We start from the raw sequence: 18,934 nt of genomic DNA on the forward strand, positions 1-18,934 counted from the left end.
TGGGCCATGGAACGGGTCCCTGGTATCTTGGGCCATGGGTTGGGTCCCTGGTATCTTGGGCCATGGGATGGGTCACTGGTTTCTTGGGCAATGGAGTGGGCCCCTGGTTTCTTCAGCCATTGTATGGGTCATTAGTTTCTTGGGCCATGGGATGGGTCCCTGGTATCCTGGGCCATGAGTTGGGTCCCTGGTTTCTTGGGACATGGGATTGGTCCCTGGTGTCTTGGGCCCTGTGATGGGTTCCTGTTTTCTTGGGCCATGTGATGGATCCCTGGTTTCTTTGGCCATGGGATGGGTCCCTGGTTTCTTGGACCGTGCGATGGGTCCCTGTTATTTTTGTGCTATAGGATGGGTCCCTAGTTTCTCGGGCCATTTGATGGATCTCTGGTATCCTGGGCCATGGGTTGGGTCCCTGGTATCTTGGGCCATGTGATGGGTTCCTGGTATCTTGGGTCACGGGATGGGTCCCTGGTTTCATGGGCCATGGAATGGGCCCCTGGTTTCTTGGGCCATGGGTTGGGTCCCTGGTATCTTGGGCCATGTGATGGGTTCCTGGTTTCTTGGGCCATGGGTTGGGTCCCAGGCTTCTTGGGCCATGGGATTGGTCCCTGGTTTCTTGGGCCCTGTGATGGGTCTCTGTTTTCTTGGGCCATGTGATGGATCCCTGGTTTCTTGGGCCATGGAATGGGCCCCTGGTTTGTTGAACCATGTGATGGGTCCCTGTTTTTTTTTTGTGCCATAGGATGGGTCCCTCGTTTCTTGGGCCATTGGATGGGTCCCTGTTTTTTTGGGCCATGGGAGGGGTCCCTAATTTCTGTACAGAGTTTGGCTCGGCATACTGGGATTTTTCAAAATGTATACAAAGGTTAAAGAGAGTTTTACTGAGAGTCATCATCACCATAGGGGAAAGTAACCGTGATGCAGATCTATAGAGGAGGATAGATACGTTCAGGTTTTACTTCTTATTCATTCATCAATTTATCTACCATCACCATGACCACCATCATCAAAAAAAAAGGGAAAATTGGAGAAGTTCTTACATCTTTCACTGATGGTGAGCTGGTTGACCTGAAAGAACAAGATGAACTTTAGAGGTAGAATTCTTATGATGACACAATGATGGAGCATGCACAAGGAGAGAGCAATACTGAATGAGATGATAGTGAGGGTCACATTGGTTGGGAAAGACGTTAGAAGAAGGGGTGGAGGAGACTGAAGTGGATGTACGGACGTCACTGGTACGAAATGAGGATAGAAGATGGAAGGATACCCAATCTCTAGTTATGAAATCATCAGAGAAAAATAGGTCATCATCCACGTAGCACCCCAATTATTCTGATGCTAAGAAACCAAAGCTCTAATCTCTCTGAGAGTCGTAGCTTGGCTCTGGAGTTTATCGTCCCTGCTGAAGTATAATCCATGCGTTGTTAATGTATAGATTGTTGCACTACAGAACTATTACTGTAAAAAGAATGTCAGGTATAGCAGTATTACCTCACCAGCGGAGAGTGCTGCGGCCGCCGTTTCCGGGTCTGACGTCACCCCCGCGGTTGCCGCATCCTCTCAGTCATCTTGCACAGCCCCTGGCAGGACAGGTCTCTCCTCTACACATCAGATTAGGTCAGCACGCTCGCTGGTGGGGCGGCAGGACCTTTATAATCTGAGGAGACGGGTCAGCTGATCTTGCAGTCAGCTGACACCAACCTGCCAATCACACGCTGCTGATTGGTCCAGCCCTCTGGGCGGGCGGTTTGAGTTTGCTTTCTGTATTTAAGCTGCGAGATGTCATTTGCTCATCGTCTGTTGTTGTGAATACTTTGTGTTAGCGCTCAGACCTTAGATAGTTCCGGTGTGCTTTGATCCGGGAGGAAACCGGGGATTTTACACAGAGATAGGAATTGTTTGATAGCTATAATTAGCTATAATTAGCTATAATTATAATTGATATTATTGTCTTTATGTGTATGAACCTTGCCTGAACTCTCAACTATCCTTTTGCCTTGTGCTTCTGTGCTTCTGCCCATCTGATCTTGTTGCCGATTTTTGCTTTGATTCTGCCTGCCTCCACTTTGATTCTGCCTGCCGATTCTGTACCTTGTCTGCCCGTATGTTGCCTACCTGATCTGTCTGACTACTCTCTCTCACCAGTGGGCCCTCGCCACTGGTGAGGTTACCGCTGTGGTTCTATCTGTAACCTCCATCGCCACTGGTGAAGTTACCGCTGAGGATCTATCAGAAAATTACTGTTTGCACCAATCACTACACTTTGTGCAATAAAGCTAGTGACCTTGTCACGTCTTACACGCCATTTGCTAACTATTTCTGTATTATTGTTGATGCTGCAGATCACCATATAATCAGATATAGTATCTGTATTATTGGTGATACTGCAGATCACCACATATTCGGAAACCTGTTATCCTGCTGACACTTTTGTTACATAACAACAGACCATATATATGGATGCACTGTGTAATCAGGTCCAGGCTTTGACCGCGGCAGTAACCAGCCTGACTGCCACAGTTAGTGCGCAACAGACGCAAATTAATCAACTGTCTGAAGCGGTACGTGCCTTACAGAACCCCACTTTACCAGTGCAATCCCCTCCTGTTTTGGAACTGAGAGTGCCCCCCCTAAGGTCACAGATCAGATTTCAGGAATTTTAAAAATCGGTGTATGTCGTATTTTGAATTGCGACCTATGTCCTCTGGTACAGAGCAGCAGAGGGTCACCTTTATCAAAACCCTATTATCTGGGGACTCTCAGACTTGGGCATACAGATTACCTGAAGGACATGAGGCATTAGCTTCTGATCAGGTTTTTTTTTTTTTATTCTATGGCTGCAATCTATGACGACCCCGATATTGCGGTTACAGCAGAACGAAAATTGAAACCCCCCCGTCAGGGACACAATACGGTCAAGACTTATGCTGCTAAGTTTAGAAGGTGGGCAGTTTCAGCAAGATGGGGACAATTCGCTCTGTTAGATTGTTTTTTGACAGGCCTGTCAGACTCAGTTTCAGATGTGATGATCAGTCATCCTGAGCCCAAGACAGTGGATGAAGCAATCACATTGGCGGTTAAAATTGATCGCTGTATTCGTTATCAAAAACAGAGCAGATCCAGGGGTTCTATTAAATCCGCTCCTTTCTCTGTATCCTCCCCCATTGCGCAGGATGAATCGATGCAGTTCGGCCAGTCCAGATTGTCAGAGCTAGAGAAAAATAGGAGAAGAAAAGAGGGTCTATGTCTATACTGTGGTGAAAAGGGTCATATGGTGCAAAATTGTCCAAAGAAGACGGAAAACTCCGCCTAGGTGTAGTTAGAGGTACTACCCTAGGCGAGACAGTTTTACCTCTACCCGATAAAATATTATTGCCTTATTCTATAACTTGGGGAGATCAAGGTATATCTACCCAAGCATTTATAGATTCTGGCTCCGCAGCATATTTTATGGATCTTGATTTCGCCCGTAAATGGGGTATTCACAACCTTCCATTGGACAGACACATTTTTGTCACCGCAGTGGACGATTCTCCTTTACAGGATAGACGACCCCTCTCTCAGACTCCTGTGTTTTCATTCCATGTGGGGGTGCTCCACAAGGAAAAAAATCAGTTTTTTGTGCTTAAAATGGCCACTTCTACAGTGATTCTGGGAATGCCTTGGTTAAGAAAACACTCTCCTCAGATAGACTGGAGTTCCGGCCAACTGCTAAGCTGGTCTCCATTTTGTCATCATCATCACATGGAGAGAGTTTCTGTTTGTGCTACCAAGATTCATGTAGAAGGGGTACCACCTCAGTTTTCTGACTTTTCAGATGTATTCTGTCCCAAATCAGCAGATAATCTCCCTCCACATCGGAGTTTAGATTGTCCTATTGAGCTGAGGCCGGGTACCACGCCCCCCGGAGGTCATATATATAACCTCTCTGGTCCAGAGAAAACCGATATGAAAGAATATATTAAAGAGAACCTGGCCAAAGGCCTAATCCGTCCTTCTAAGTCCCCTGCAGGGGCAGGATTCTTTTTCGTTCAGAAGAAGGATGGTGGATTACGGCCCTGTATTGATTACAGGGGACTCAATAAAATCACCATAAAAAATCGCTATCCTCTTTCTCTGATTGACGACTTGTTTTCACAAGTCACCAATGCCAGTGTTTTCTCAAATTTGGACCTGCGGGGGGCATACAACTTGTTCGCATCCGAAAGGGTGACGAGTGATAAACGGCATTCAACACACCCGATGGGCATTACGAATACCTCGTTATGCCCTTCGGGTTGTGTAACGCTCCAGCCGTCTTTCAATAACTTGTCAATGAGATTTTCAGAGAAGTTCTGGGCCATTTTGTGTTAGTCTATTTAGACGACATTCTGATCTATTCTAAGAATTTGTCGGAACATCGGGAACATGTTAGATTTGTATTATTACAGTTCAGGCAGAACAATCTAGACGCTAAACTCGAAAAATGCATTTTCGAAGTAACTGAGGTACCTTTTCTGAGGTACATAATTTCTACCTCGGGTTTGACCATTGATCCCAAGAAGGTCTCGGCTGTGCTGGAGTGGCCTCAGCCTAACAGGTTGAAGGCACTTCAGAGATTTCTGGGATTCGCCAATTATTACAGAAAATGTATTAAAGGCTTTTCCTCAGTGGTGTCTCCTCTTACTGATCTCACTAAGAAGGGGGCTGACACTTACAATTGGACAGAAGAGGCTCAATCCGCCTTTTCATTGTTAAAAAACTTGTTTTGTTCCTCTCCTGTCCTTCGTCATGTGGATACAATGAACAGAGGCGCCAAAAGTATAAGATCTTAGATTAGATTAAATGAGCTTAAAAAACAACTTAAATGGCAAAATTGAAGGAGGAAGTGGTGGTCTTACCTCCCTCAAGCAGACACGACAATGACTGCGATTCAGACAGTCAAACACATTTATTAGGAACTCCAAAAAGAAATGCAACACGTTTCGCAGGTTCAAACCCGCTTCATCAGGCAATATAGGGAGGAGTATCAAACAATCTGCACAAGGATTCAAATTAAGCACCTCTGACAATGAGGCACTTAATTTGAATCCTTGTGCAGATTGGGTTCCCTGATGACGGCGCAAGGCCGAAACCGGTAGGAACTGGAGACTGGGCAACTTATATGAGATCGTTTTTTGGATTTTAAATGTGTACTGGGTTACACTATAAGCTTTTAACTACTAAGGGTCCCTGTCAAAAGGACCCTGGAAGTAAGTCATTGTATATGTGATGTAGATTCAGCTTCTAATAAATGTTTATGTGATTCTTGGATGGAGAAGTGACCTTTCTCAATTTATTTCTGGTGATGGTCACTGTGGAAATATGCTTTTGAGCACTGTGGGGTGACTGCAGATGCCGATTTGAGTACCAAGCGCTGTGGATTTATATGCATTTTTCTTGAAACCGATTGTGGATGTGGTTGATCCTGAGCAGCTGGTGGAACATACACATGAGATAAAGTTTGGATCAGCGCCTGTATATACTACATAATACCGGAGAATGTGGTATCAGATAGGGGAGTCCAATTCGTGCCTAGATTTTGGCGGGCATTTGGCCAGAATTTGGGAATGTCATTGTCATTTTCCTCTGCTTACCACCCACAAACTAATGGACAAACTGAAAGGGTTAATCAGTCATTGGAGCAGTTCTTGAGGTGTTATGTGGCAGATGCCCAACACCAGTGGGCAGACTTCCTTCCATTCGCAGAGTTTGCACATAACAACCTTAAAGTGAACCGAGCATCATTTTAACACCCAGGGCAGCTCTATAGCAAATTAAAAATGCATTCTAAAAATGTGGTTTATTATTAAAAAAAACTTTCAATTTACCTATTTTTTTTTACATCTAAGGGTTAAAATAGCCACTTTGTCCGTCCGCAAAGGACCTGCGGTCGCTGAGCAGGAGATTGTTGAACACAAATAAGAAATCACCTCATTAGACTTAACTGACCACAAACAAACCCCCATTGTACTTCAAACAGAAAACATCAGTTACAGTTAAAGAATTTCACACCTAGGGCTCGATTCACAAAGCGGTGCTAACCCAGTTAGAGACTTTAGGCATGATAACCATTGCACCATGCTGGTGAAAAGCCAGTTTAGGCGTGATAAGTTTAGGTGTGATAAGTTTAGGTGTGATAAGTTTAGGCATGATAAGTTTAGGTGTGATAAGTTTAGGCATGATAAGTTTAAGCGCCAACTGCGTTAGCACCGCAGTGCACAGCTGATCAAAAGTTTTACTCTAGCAAAGACTGGTGCACTTTGTATAAAGTTTAATGGCGCTGCTTTGCGTGCAGGACTTTGCAAGCGATCTAAACTTATCTAAACTTAGCATGCCTAAACTTATCACACCTAAACTTATCACACCTAAACTTATCACGCCTAAACTGGCTTTTCACCAGCATGGTGCAATGGTTATCATGCCTAAAGTCTCTAACTGGGTTAGCACCGCTTTGTGAATCGAGCCCTTTAGGCGTGATAACCATTGCACCATGCTGGTGAAAAGCCAGTTTAGGCATGATAAGTTTAGGGGCTTGATTCACGGGGCTCGATTCACCAAGCGGTGCTAACCCAGTTATCACGCCTAAAGGACTTTAGGCGTGATGACCTCTTCACCACTGAGTTAGCACCGTTTTTGCCTGCACTTCGCGCGAAGTTATCGCGCGCAAAGTTTTGCGCGCGCACCCGCACAGGCGCGCTAAGTCCCATAGGGTTTAATGGGCGCATCGCGCGAAGTGCGGGGCGCTTCGCGCGCACGCACGCGGGAGCGCGCGCAAAACTTTACGCGCGGAAACTTCGCGCGAAGCCCTTCTTATCATGCCTAAAGTGACTTTAGGCGTGAAGAGGGCCTTTTCACCACGGTGCTAACACTTTGCACCGCTTGGTGAATCGAGCCCACAAAGCGGTGCTAACAGTTAGCACCCTGGTGAAAAGCCCTTTATCATGCCTAAACTCAGTTTAGGCATGATAAGTTTAGGTGTGATAAGTTTAGGTGTGATAAGTTTAGGCATGATAAGTTTAGGTGTGATAAGTTTAGGCATGCTAAGTTTAAGCGCCAACTGCGTTAGCACCGCAGTGCACAGCTGATCAAAAGTTTTACGCTAGCAAAGACTGGTGCACTTTGTATAAAGTTTAATGGCGCTGCTTTGTGTGCGGGACTTTGCAAGCGATCTAAACTTATCTAAACTTATCATGCCTAAACTTATCACACCTAAACTTATCACACCTAAACTTATCACGCCTAAACTGGCTTTTCACCAGCGTGGTGCAATGGTTATCATGCCTAAAGTCTCTAACTGGGTTAGCACCGCTTTGTGAATCAAGCCCTAGGTGTGATAAGTTTAGGTATGATGGGCCTGATTCACAAAGCGGTGCTAACAGTTAGCACGCTGGTGAAAAGCCCTTTATCATGCCTAAACTCAGTTTAGGCATGATAAGTTTAGGCATGATAAGTTTAGGTGTGATAAGTTTAGGGGCTCGATTCACCAAGCGGTGCTAACCCAGTTATCACGCCTAAAGGACTTTAGGCGTGATGACCTCTTCACCACTGAGTTAGCACCGTTTTTGCCTGCACTTCGCGCGAAGTTATCGCGCGCAAAGTTTTGCGCGCGCACCCCCACAGGCGCGCGCGCAAAGTCCCATAGGGTTTAATGGGCGCATCGCGCGAAGTGCGGGGCGCTTCGCGCGCACGCACGCGGGAGCGCGCGCAAAACTTTACGCGCGGAAACTTCGCGCGAAGCCCTTCTTATCATGCCTAAAGTGACTTTAGGCGTGAAGAGGGCCTTTTCACCACGGTGCTAACACTTTGCACCGCTTGGTGAATCGAGCCCGATAAGTTTAAGCGCCAACTGCGTTAGCACCGCAGTACACAGCTGATCAAAAGTTTTACGCTAGTAAAGTCTGGTGCACTTCGCATAAAGTTTAATGGCGCTGCTTTGCGTGCGGGACTTTGCAAGCGATCTAAACTTATCTAAACTTATCATGCCTAAACTTATCACACCTAAACTGGCTTTTCACCAGCATGGTGCAATGGTTATCATGCCTAAAGTCTCTAACTGGGTTAGCACCGCTTTGTGAATCGAGCCCGATAAGTTTAGATAATTGTAGAAAGCGTGCAAAGTCCTGCACGCAAAGCAGCGCCATTAAACTCTATGCGAAGTGCACCAGACTTTGCTAGCGCAAAACTTTTGATCAGCTGTGCACTGCGGTGCTAACCCAGTTGGCGCTTAAACTTATCGGGCCTGATTCACAAAGCGGTGCTAACAGTTAGCACGCTGGTGAAAAGCCCCTTATCACGCCTAAACTCAGTTTAGGCATGATAAGTTTAGGTGTGATAAGTTTAGGCATGCTAAGTTTAGATAAGTTTAAATCGCTTGCAAAGTCCCGCACGCAAAGCAGCGCCATTAAACTGCACCAGTCTTTTCTAGCGTAAAACTTTTGATCAGCTGTGCACTGCGGTGCTAACGCAGTTGGCGCTTAAACTTATCATGCCTAAACTTATCACACCTAAACTTATCACACCTAGGGCTCGATTCACAAAGCGGTGCTAACCCAGTTAGCATGCCTAAAAGACTTTAGGCATGATAACCATTGCACCATGCTGGTGAAAAGCCAGTTTAGGCATGATAAGTTTAGGTGTGATAAGTTTAGGTGTGATAAGTTTAGGCATGCTAAGTTTAGATAAGTTTAGATCGCTTGCAAAGTCCCGCACGCAAAGCAGCGCCATTAAACTTTATACAAAGTGCACCAGTCTTTGCTAGCGTAAAACTTTTGATCAGCTGTGCACTGCGGTGCTAACGCAGTTGGCGCTTAAACTTAGCATGCCTAAACTTATCACACCTAAACTTATCATGCCTAAACTTATCACACCTAAACTTATCACACCTAAACTTATCATGCCTAAACTGAGTTTAGGCATGATAAAGGGCTTTTCACCAGCGTGCTAACTGTTAGCACCGCTTTGTGAATCAAGCCCCTAAACTTATCACGCCTAAACTCAGTTTAGGCATGATAAGAAGGGCTTCGCGCGAAGTTACCGCGCGTACGCGCGTTCGCGCGTAGGCGCGTAAGAGCGCGCGCAGCACCCGACGCTTCGCGCGAAGCTCCCATTAAACCCTATGCGTTCGCGCTGTAACTTCGCGCGAAGAGCAGGAAAAAGCGGTGATAACTCAGTGGTGAAAAGGTCATCACGCCTAAAGTCCTTTAGGCGTGATAACTGAGTTATCACCGCTTGGTGAATCGAGGCCCTAAACTTATCACACCTTGGCCTCGATTCACCAAGCGGTGATAACTCAGTTATCACGCCTAAAGGACTTTAGGCGTGATGACCTTTTCACCACTGAGTTATCACCGCTTTTTCCTGCTCTTCGCGCGAAGTTACCGCGCGAACGCGCGTTCGCGCGTACGCGCGTGAGAGCGCGCGCAAAGTCCCATAGGGTTTAATGGGAGCTTCGCGCGAAGCGTCGGGTGCTGCGCGCGCACTTACGCGCGTACGCGCGAACGCGAGTACGCGCGGTAACTTCGCGCGAAGCCCTTCTTATCATGCCTAAACTGAGTTTAGGCGTGATAAGGGCCTTTTCACTACGGTGCTAACACTTTGCACCGCTTGGTGAATCGAGCCCCTAGGGCCTGATTCACAAAGCGGTGCTAACAGTTAGCATGCTGGTGAAAAGCCCTTTATCATGCCTAAACTCAGTTTAGGCATGATAAGTTTAGGTGTGATAAGTTTAGGTGTGATAAGTTTAGCCATGATAAGTTTAGGTGTGATAAGTTTAGGCATGATAAGTTTGATAAGTTTAAGCACCAACTGCGTTAGCACCGCAATGCACAGCTGATCAAAAGTTTTGCGCTAGCAAAGTCTGGTGCACTTCGTATAAAGTTTAATGGCGCTGCTTTGCGTGCGGGACTTTGCAAGCGATCTAAACTTATCTAAACTTATCATGCCTAAACTTATCACACCTAAACTTATCATGCCTAAACTTATCACACCTAAACTTATCACACCTAAACTTATCATGCCTAAACTTATCACACCTAAACTGGCTTTTCACCAGAGTGGTGCAATGGTTATCATGCCTAAAGTCTCTAACTGGGTTAGCACCGCTTTGTGAATCGAGCCCATCATGCCTAAACTGAGTTTAGGCATGATAAAGGGCTTTTCACCAGGGTGCTAACTGTTAGCACCGCTTTGTGAATCAGGCCCCTAAACTGGCTTTTCACTAGCGTGGTGCAATGGTTATCATGCCTAAAGTCTCTAACTGGGTTATCACCGCTTTGTGAATCGAGCCCCTAAACTTATCATGCCTAAACTGAGTTTAGGCATGATAAAGGGCTTTTCACCAGGGTGCTAACTGTTAGCACTGCTTTGTGAATCAAGCCCGATAAGTTTAAGCGCCAACTGGGTTAGCACCGCAGTGCACAGCTGATCAAAAGTTTTACGCTAGCAAAGTCTGGTGCACTTCGCATAGAGTTTAATGGCGCTGCTTTGCGTGCGGGACTTTGCAAGCGATCTAAACTTATCTAAACTTATTGGGCTCGATTCACAAAGCGGTGCTAACCCAGTTAGAGACTTTAGGCATGATAACCATTGCACCACGCCGGTGAACAGCCAGTTTAGGGCCTCGATTCACAAAGCGGTGATAACCCAGTTATCACGCCTAAAAGACTTTAGGCGTGATGACCTTTTCACCACTGAGTTATCACCGATTTTTCCTGCTCTTCGCGCGAAGTTACCGCGCGTAAGCGCGTTCGCGCGTACGCGCATAAGAGCGCGCGCAAAGTCCCATAGGGCTTAATGGGAGCTTCGCGCGAAGCGGCGGGTGTTGCGCGTACGCGCGGCAACTTCGCGCGAGTTTCTTCTTATCATGCCTAAAGTGACTTTAGGCGTGATAAGGGCCTTTTCACCACGGTGCTAACACTTTGCACCGCTTGGTGAATCGAGCCCAAGGTGTGATAAGTTTAGGCGTGATAAGTTTAGGGGCTCGATTCACAAAGCGGTGCTAACCCAGTTAGCACGCCTAAAAGACTTTAGGCATGATAACCATTGCACCATGCTGGTGAAAAGCCAGTTTAGGCGTGATAAGTTTAGGCGTGATAATTTTAGGTGTGATAAGTTTAGGCATGCTAAGTTTAGATAAGTTTAGATCGCTTGCAAAGTCCCGCACGCAAAGCAGCGCCATTAAACTTTATACGAAGTGCACCAGTCTTTACCAGCGTAAAACTTTTGATCAGCTGTGCACTGCGGTGCTAACGCAGTTGGCGCTTAAACTTATCATGCCTAAACTTATCACACCTAAACTTATCATGCCTAAACTTATCACACCTAAACTTATCACACCTAAACTTATCATGCCTAAACTGAGTTTAGGCATGATAAAGGGCTTTTCACCAGCGTGCTAACTGTTAGCACCGCTTTGTGAATCAGGCCCCTAAACTTATCACACCTAAACTTATCATGCCTAAACTGAGTTTAGGCATGATAAAGGGCTTTTCACCAGCATGCTAACTGTTAGCACCGCTTTGTGAATCAGGCCCCAGGTGTGATAAGTTTAGGCATGCTAAGTTTAGATAAATTTAGTTCGCTTGCAAAGTCCCGCACGCAAAGCAGCGCCATTAAACTGCACCAGTCTTTTCTAGCGTAAAACTTTTGATCAGCTGTGCACTGCGGTGCTAACGCAGTTGGCGCTTAAACTTATCATGCCTAAACTTATCACACCTAAACTTATCATGCCTAAACTTATCACACCTAAACTTATCACACCTAAACTTATCATGCCTAAACTGAGTTTAGGCATGATAAAGGGCTTTTCACCAGGGTGCTAACTGTTAGCACCGCTTTGTGAATCAGGCCCCTAGGGCTCGATTCACAAAGCGGTGCTAACCCAGTTAGCATGCCTAAAAGACTTTAGGCATGATAACCATTGCACCATGCTGGTGAAAAGCCAGTTTAGGTGTGATAAGTTTAGATAAGTGTAGATAGCGTGCAAAGTCCCGCACGCAAAGCAGCGACATTAAACTCTATGCAAAGTGCACCAGACTTTGCTAGCGCAAAACTTTTGATCAGCTGTGCACTGCGGTGCTAACGCAGTTGGGCCTCGATTCACAAAGCGGTGCTAACCCAGTTAGCATGCCTAAAAGACTTTAGGCATGATAACCATTGCACCATGCTGGTGAAAAGCCAGTTTAGGCGTGATAAGTTTAGGGCCTCGATTCACAAAGCGGTGATAACCCAGTTATCACGCCTAAAAGACTTTGGGCTCGATTCACCAAGCGGTGCAAAGTGTTAGCACCGTGGTGAAAAGGCCCTCTTCACGCCTAAAGTCACTTTAGGCATGATAAGAAGGGCTTCGCGCGAAGTTTCCGCGCGTAAAGTTTTGCGCGCGCTCCCGCGTGCGTGCGCGCGAAGCGCCCCGCACTTCGCGCGATGCGCCCATTAAACCCTATGGGACTTTGCGCGCGCGCCTGTGCGGGTGCACGCGCAAAACTTTGCGCGCGATAACTTCGCGCGAAGTGCAGGCAAAAACGGTGCTAACTCAGTGGTGAAGAGGTCATCACGCCTAAAGTCCTTTAGGCGTGATAACTGGGTTAGCACCGCTTGGTGAATCGAGCCCCTTAGGCGTGATGACCTTTTCACCACTGATTTTTCCTGCTCTTCGCGCGAAGTTACCGCGCGTAAGCGCGTTCGCGCGTACGCGCGTAAGAGCGCGCGCAAAGTCCCATAGGGTTTAACGGGAGCTTCGCGCGAAGCGTCGGGTGCTGCGCGCGCACTTACGCGCGAACGCGCGTACGTGCGGTAACTTCGCGCGAAGCCCTTCTTATCATGCCTAAACTGAGTTTAGGCGTGAAGAGGGCCTTTTCACCACGGTGCTAACACTTTGCACCGCTTGGTGAATCGAGCCCCTAAACTTATCATGCCTAAACTTATCACACCTAGGGCTCGATTCACCAAGCGGTGCAAAGTGTTAGCACCGTGGTGAAAAGGCCCTTATCACGCCTAAAGTCACTTTAGGCATGATAAGAAGAAACTCGCGCGAAGTTGCCGCGCGTACGCGCAACACCCGACGCTTCACGCGAAGCTCCCATTAAGCCCTATGGGACTTTGCGCGCGCTCTTACGCGCGTACGCGCGAACGCGCTTACGCGCGGTAACTTCGCGCGAAGAGCAGGAAAAATCGGTGATAACTCAGTGGTGAAAAGGTCATCACGCCTAAAGTTTTTTAGGCGTGATAACTGGGTTATCACCGCTTTGTGAATCGAGGCCCTAAACTTATCGGGCCTGATTCACAAAGCGGTGCTAACAGTTAGCACGCTGGTGAAAAGCCCTTTATCATGCCTAAACTCAGTTTAGGCATGATAAGTTTAGGTGTGATAAGTTTAGGCGTGATAAGTTTAGGTGTGATAAGTTTAGGCATGGTAAGTTTAGGTGTGATAAGTTTAGGCATGATAAGTTTAAGCGCCAACTGCGTTAGCACCGCAGTGCACAGCTGATCAAAAGTTTTGCGCTAGCAAAGACTGGTGCACTTCGTATAAAGTTTAATGGCGCTGCTTTGCGTGCGGGACTTTGCAAGCGATCTAAACTTATCTAAACTTAGCATGCCTAAACTTATCACACCTAAACTTATCATGCCTAAACTTATCACACCTGGGGCTCGATTCACCAAGCGGTGCTAACCCAGTTATCACGCCTAAAGGACTTTAGGCGTGATGACCTCTTCACCACTGAGTTAGCACCGTTTTTGCCTGCACTTCGCGCGAAGTTATCGCGCGTAAAGTTTTGCGCGCGCACCCGCACAGGCGCGCGCGCAAAGTCCCATAGGGTTTAATGGGCGCATCGCGCGAAGTGCGGGGCGCTTCGCGCGCACGCACGCGGGAGCGCGCGCAAAACTTTACGCGCGGAAACTTCGCGCGAAGCCCTTCTTATCATGCCTAAAGTGACTTTAGGCGTGAAGAGGGCCTTTTCACCACGGTGCTAACACTTTGCACCGCTTAGTAAATCGAGCCCTTAGGCCTCGATTCACCAAGCGGTGCTAACCCAGTTATCACGCCTAAAGGACTTTAGGCGTGATGACCTCTTCACCACTGAGTTAGCACCGTTTTTGCCTGCACTTCGCGCGAAGTTATCGCGCGCAAAGTTTTGCGCGCGCACCCGCACAGGCGCGCGCGCAAAGTCCCATAGGGTTTAATGGGCGCATCGCGCGAAGTGAGGGGCGCTTCGCGCGCACGCACGCGGGAGCGCGCGCAAAACTTTACGCGCGGAAACTTCGCGCGAAGCCCATCTTATCATGCCTAAAGTGACTTTAGGCGTGAAGAGGGCCTTTTCACCACGGTGCTAACACTTTGCACCGCTTGGTAAATCGAGCCCCTAAACTGGCTTTTCACCAGAGTGGTGCAATGGTTATCATGCCTAAAGTCTCTAACTGAGTTAGCACCGCTTTGTGAATCGAGCCCATCATGCCTAAACTGAGTTTAGGCATGATAAAGGGCTTTTCACCAGTGTGCTAACTGTTAGCACCGCTTTGTGAATCAGGCCCCTAGTCTGGACAATGCTAGTTGTAAAACAGCAGGGGGTTGAGCTTCTGAACAATGGCAGCCCTTGCAGCTATTTGAAGCCAGAAGCTGCTTAGTTCACTTTAAAGAGGAACTGTAACGACAAAACGGCCCCTGGGGGGTACTCACCTCGGGTGGGGGAAGCCTCAGGATCCTAATGAGGCTTCCCACGCCGTCCTGCGTCCCTCGGGGGTCTCGCTGTAGCCCTCCGTACAGCCGTGACGCAATATTTACCTTCCTGGCTCCTGCGCAGGCGCTCTGATGGCTGTCGGTGCCGAAGTAGGCGGAAATACCCGATCGCCGTCGGGTCTGCTCTACTGCGCAGGCGCAAGTTTCCGGCGCCTGCGCAGTAGAGCGGACCCAACGGAGATCGGGTATTTCTATCTATTTCCGTGCCGAAAGTCGCCACAGCGCCCCCGCTGGAGCCAGCAAAGGTAAATATTGAATCTACAGTCGGGTCTGTCGCCGGCTGTTCGGAGGGCTGCAGCGAGACCCCCGTGGGACAGAGGACGGCGTGGGAAGCCTCATTAGGATCCGGAGGCTTCCCCCACCCGAGGTGAGTAATCCCCAGGGGAGGTTTTTGTTGTTACAGAGTCTCTTTAAGAACGTGTCATCAGGTTTCTCTCCCTTTCAGGGGGTCACAGGAAGGTCACCTAAATTCTCCCCACTGCCTGTGGCGTCATCTCCATTTCCTGTCTTGGAGGAATGGCAGAAGTCACTCAAAAGGATTTGGCTATTAGTGAAGGATAATTTAAGAAAAGCTTTTGAGGTTCAAAAAAAAACAGGCAGACAAGAGACGTTCACTTGAGTGGGAGTTTGAACCTGGGGATATGGTCTGGGTCTCGACACGTCACATCTCCTTAAAGGAAAACTTAAGTGAACTATAAAAAATGAGATTTACTCACCTGGGGCTTCCCTCAGCCCACTGCAGCCGATCGGTGCCCTCGCAGTCCTGCTCTGACGCTCCAGGACCCGCCGGCGAGCACTTCCGGTTTGGCCGTCACCGGCCGACAGGCATGGGAACGCGAGTGATTCTTCGCGTTCCCATCCCTATCGCCCCCTATGCTGACGGCCAAACCGGAAGTGCTCGCCGGCGGGTCCTGGAGCGTCAGAGCAGGACTGCGAGGGCACTGATCGGCTGCAGGGGACTGAGGGAAGCCCCAGGTGAGTAAATCTCATTTTTTATAGTTCACTTAAGTTTTCCTTTAAGACCACCCTCAACTAAATTGGGACCCCGATACTTTGGGCCATATCCCATTTCTGAAAAAATGAATGATGTGACATACAGAGTGTCTTTGCCAGCGGGTATGAGAGGTGTTAAAACATGTCATGTGTCTTTGCTGAAACCCGCTGTGTATGTGGATTCCTCTCCGCCCCCCCGCCCCCCTGTGGTGATTGATGGTGAGCCTGAGTATGAAATTGAGGAAATTCTGGATTCACGGTGGGTGCGGAATTCTGTGCAGTATCTTGTTCATTGGAAGGGCTACGGTCCTGAGGAAAGATCATTGGTACCGGCACATCGTCTTCATGCGGAGGAGCTAAGACAAAACTTTCATTTACTGCATCCTGATAAACCGTGTAGGGCATGTCCGGAGTCCACGCCTCAGGGGAGGGGGTTACTGTCAGGTGTAGCAGTATTACCTCACCAGCGGAGAGTGCTGCGGCCGCCGTTTCCGGGTCTGACGTCACCCCCGCGGTTGCCGCATCCTCTCAGTCATCTTGCACAGCCCCTGGCAGGACAGGTCTCTCCTCTACACATCAGATTAGGTCAGCACGCTCGCGGGCGGGGCGGCAGGACCTTTATAATCTGAGGAGACGGGTCAGCTGATCTTGCAGTCAGCTGACACCAACCTGCCAATCACACGCTGCTGATTGGTCCAGCCCTCTGGGCGGGCGGTTTGAGTTTGCTTTCTGTATTTAAGCTGGGAGATGTCATTTGCTCATCGTCTGTTGTTGTGAATACTTTGTGTTAGCGCTCAGACCTTAGATAGTTCCGGTGTGCTTTGATCCGGGAGGAAACCGGGGATTTCACACAGAGATAGGAATTGTTTGATAGCTATAATTATAATTGATATTATTGTCTTTATGTGTATGAACCTTGCCTGAACTCTCAACTATCCTTTTGCCTTGTGCTTCTGTGCTTCTGCCCATCTGATCTTGTTGCCGATTTTTGCCTGAACTCCACTTTGATTCTGCCTGCCGATTCTGTACCTTGTCTGCCCGTCTGTTGCCTACCTGATCTGTCTGACTACTCTCTCTCACCAGTGGGCCCTCGCCACTGGTGAGGTTACCGCTGTGGTTCTATCTGTAACCTCCATCGCCACTGGTGAGGTTACCGCTGTGGCTCTATCTGTAACCTCCATCGTCACTGGTGAGGTTACCGCTGAGGATCTATCAGAAAATTACTGTTTGCACCAATCACTACACTTTGTGCAGTAAAGCTAGTAACCTTGTCACGTCTTACACGCCATTTGCTAACTATTTCTGTATTATTGGTGATTCTGCAGATCACCATATAATCAGATATAGTATCTGTATTATTGGTGATACTGCAGATCACCACATAATCGGAAACCTGTTATCCTGCTGATACTTTTGTTACAAAGAATCATTGGAATACAGGGATGGAAAAACATAGGATGCCCCACCTGATTCCCCCGCCACTCCGCCCCCCACCTGCTCCATGCAGTGCAGCTGGCTGTGCATCGTCCACCACTCCTTCCCATCCCATCCTCTGCTGCTTCTCCCCTTCCTGCTCCATGCAGTGCAACACTATGCAGCTGGCTGTGCATCCTCCACCACTCCTTCCCATCCGATCCTCTGCTGCTCCTCCCCTTCCTGCTCCATGCAGTGCAACACTAAGCAGCTGGCTGTGCATCCTCCACCACTCCTTCCCATCCAATCCTCTGCTGCTCCTCCCCTTCCTGCTCCATGCAGTGCAACACTATGTGGCTGTCCATCCCTCACCACTCTGCCCCTCCCGATCCCCTGCTGCTCCTCCCCTTCCTGCTCCATGCAGTGCAACATTCTGTAGCTTTCCATCTTCCACCACTCCTCCCCTCCCGATCCTCTGCTGCTCCTCCCCCACCTGCTCCATGCTTTGCAACATTCTGTGGCTTTCCATACTCCACCACTCCTCCTCTCCCGATCCTCTGCTGCTCCTCCCCTTCCTGCTCCATGCTGTGGAAATCTAGCCAATAGCCGAGCATATGAGACAGTCACCCAATGACTAAACTTATAACACAGAATGGGTAGACAGGAAGTATCTGTACCGTGGACTGGCCTTACCTGCAGCAGGGGTTGTAGTCCTGGGGGGACTCCTTTAGCTAGCGCACTGTCCGTGTAGGGTGTCACCTGGTAAGTTGTAGGAGGGGCCGCAGATGAAATAGCACCATAACTGGGCGGGGCATCACCGGATACTTTACCCAACATTTTAGCAAAGCCTGCAATAAAGAAGACATCACTGAGTAGGGGGGTCTCTTAACCTCCAACCCACCATGGCTCCTCCCCACCTCCCACACCCCAGCTTCAGAGATGGATTAAGATGTAATGGGGCCCTAGGCAAAGTACTGGATATGGGGCCCCCTTGTGGTCTTTTTGGTAAGCTGGAGTGGAGAGAGGTCAGAGAAGGTAGCAGATGGGCCCCTTTACACCCACTAGGCCCCAAGGCACTGCCTAGGGGATGCCTGGTGAATGATCCTGCTCTGCCCAGCTTCACCTCACCCTGGCTCCTTCCCACCTCCTACACCACAACTTCACCACACCCTGGCTCCTCCCCACTTCACCACACCCTAGCTCCTCCCCACACTTGGGCTCCTCCCCACCTTCACCACACTCAGGCTCCTCCCCACCTTCACCACACCCTGTCGCCTCCCCACCTTCACCACACCCTAGCTCCTCCCCACATTCACCACATTCCGTCTCCTCCCCACCTTCACCACACTCTAGCTGAGTGATCGACGTCAATACTCGACATGGATTACCATAAATGTAGAGAGGTTGCGTTGCTCTATATAGACAGTAATCGCTGTTTTACCGGCGACAGCGGTCACGTGTTCAGAGCTTTATGATGATAAGAATCTGCTTGCTGTTCTCAGCTCCCTCATGTTCCGGCACTGAGGCGAGGTCATTGCTTGTTCTTTTTCAAAAAATTGTTTGACATTATATTTCTCATGTTCCCTCTTCCTCTCCTATTCTCACACTATCCTCGCCATTGCCTGCATTCTAAAGAGAGTTCATGGGCACCAGTAAAATGCAACTACTGTGTTTATTGACATCAACCAATAATCACAGACAATACAGTGCTATACTTCACCCCTCCTGGCATCACCCAGCACAATGGACCACTGGTCAACAATTGTTTCTCAT

The 18,934-nt window shown here is 48.4% G+C and overlaps 1 protein-coding gene across 1 annotated transcript in view; it reads right to left on the reverse strand.

The window, feature by feature from the left end:
* LOC137562466 (phospholipid scramblase 3-like) overlaps positions 1-18,934 on the reverse strand; it is a 58,323-nt gene that overhangs the window by 23,570 nt on the left and 15,819 nt on the right. The window contains exons 3-4 of the mRNA XM_068273833.1: positions 17,855-18,009; positions 1,041-1,068 (exon numbers count right to left, since the gene is read on the reverse strand). Of these exons, the coding sequence (XP_068129934.1) occupies positions 1,041-1,068; positions 17,855-17,998 (172 nt within the window). The 5' untranslated portion in view covers positions 17,999-18,009. The remainder of the gene's footprint in view (positions 1-1,040; positions 1,069-17,854; positions 18,010-18,934) is intronic.

Source organism: Hyperolius riggenbachi, chromosome 3 (assembly GCF_040937935.1).
Source record: "Hyperolius riggenbachi isolate aHypRig1 chromosome 3, aHypRig1.pri, whole genome shotgun sequence".
NCBI classification, from domain to species: Eukaryota; Metazoa; Chordata; class Amphibia; order Anura; family Hyperoliidae; genus Hyperolius; species Hyperolius riggenbachi.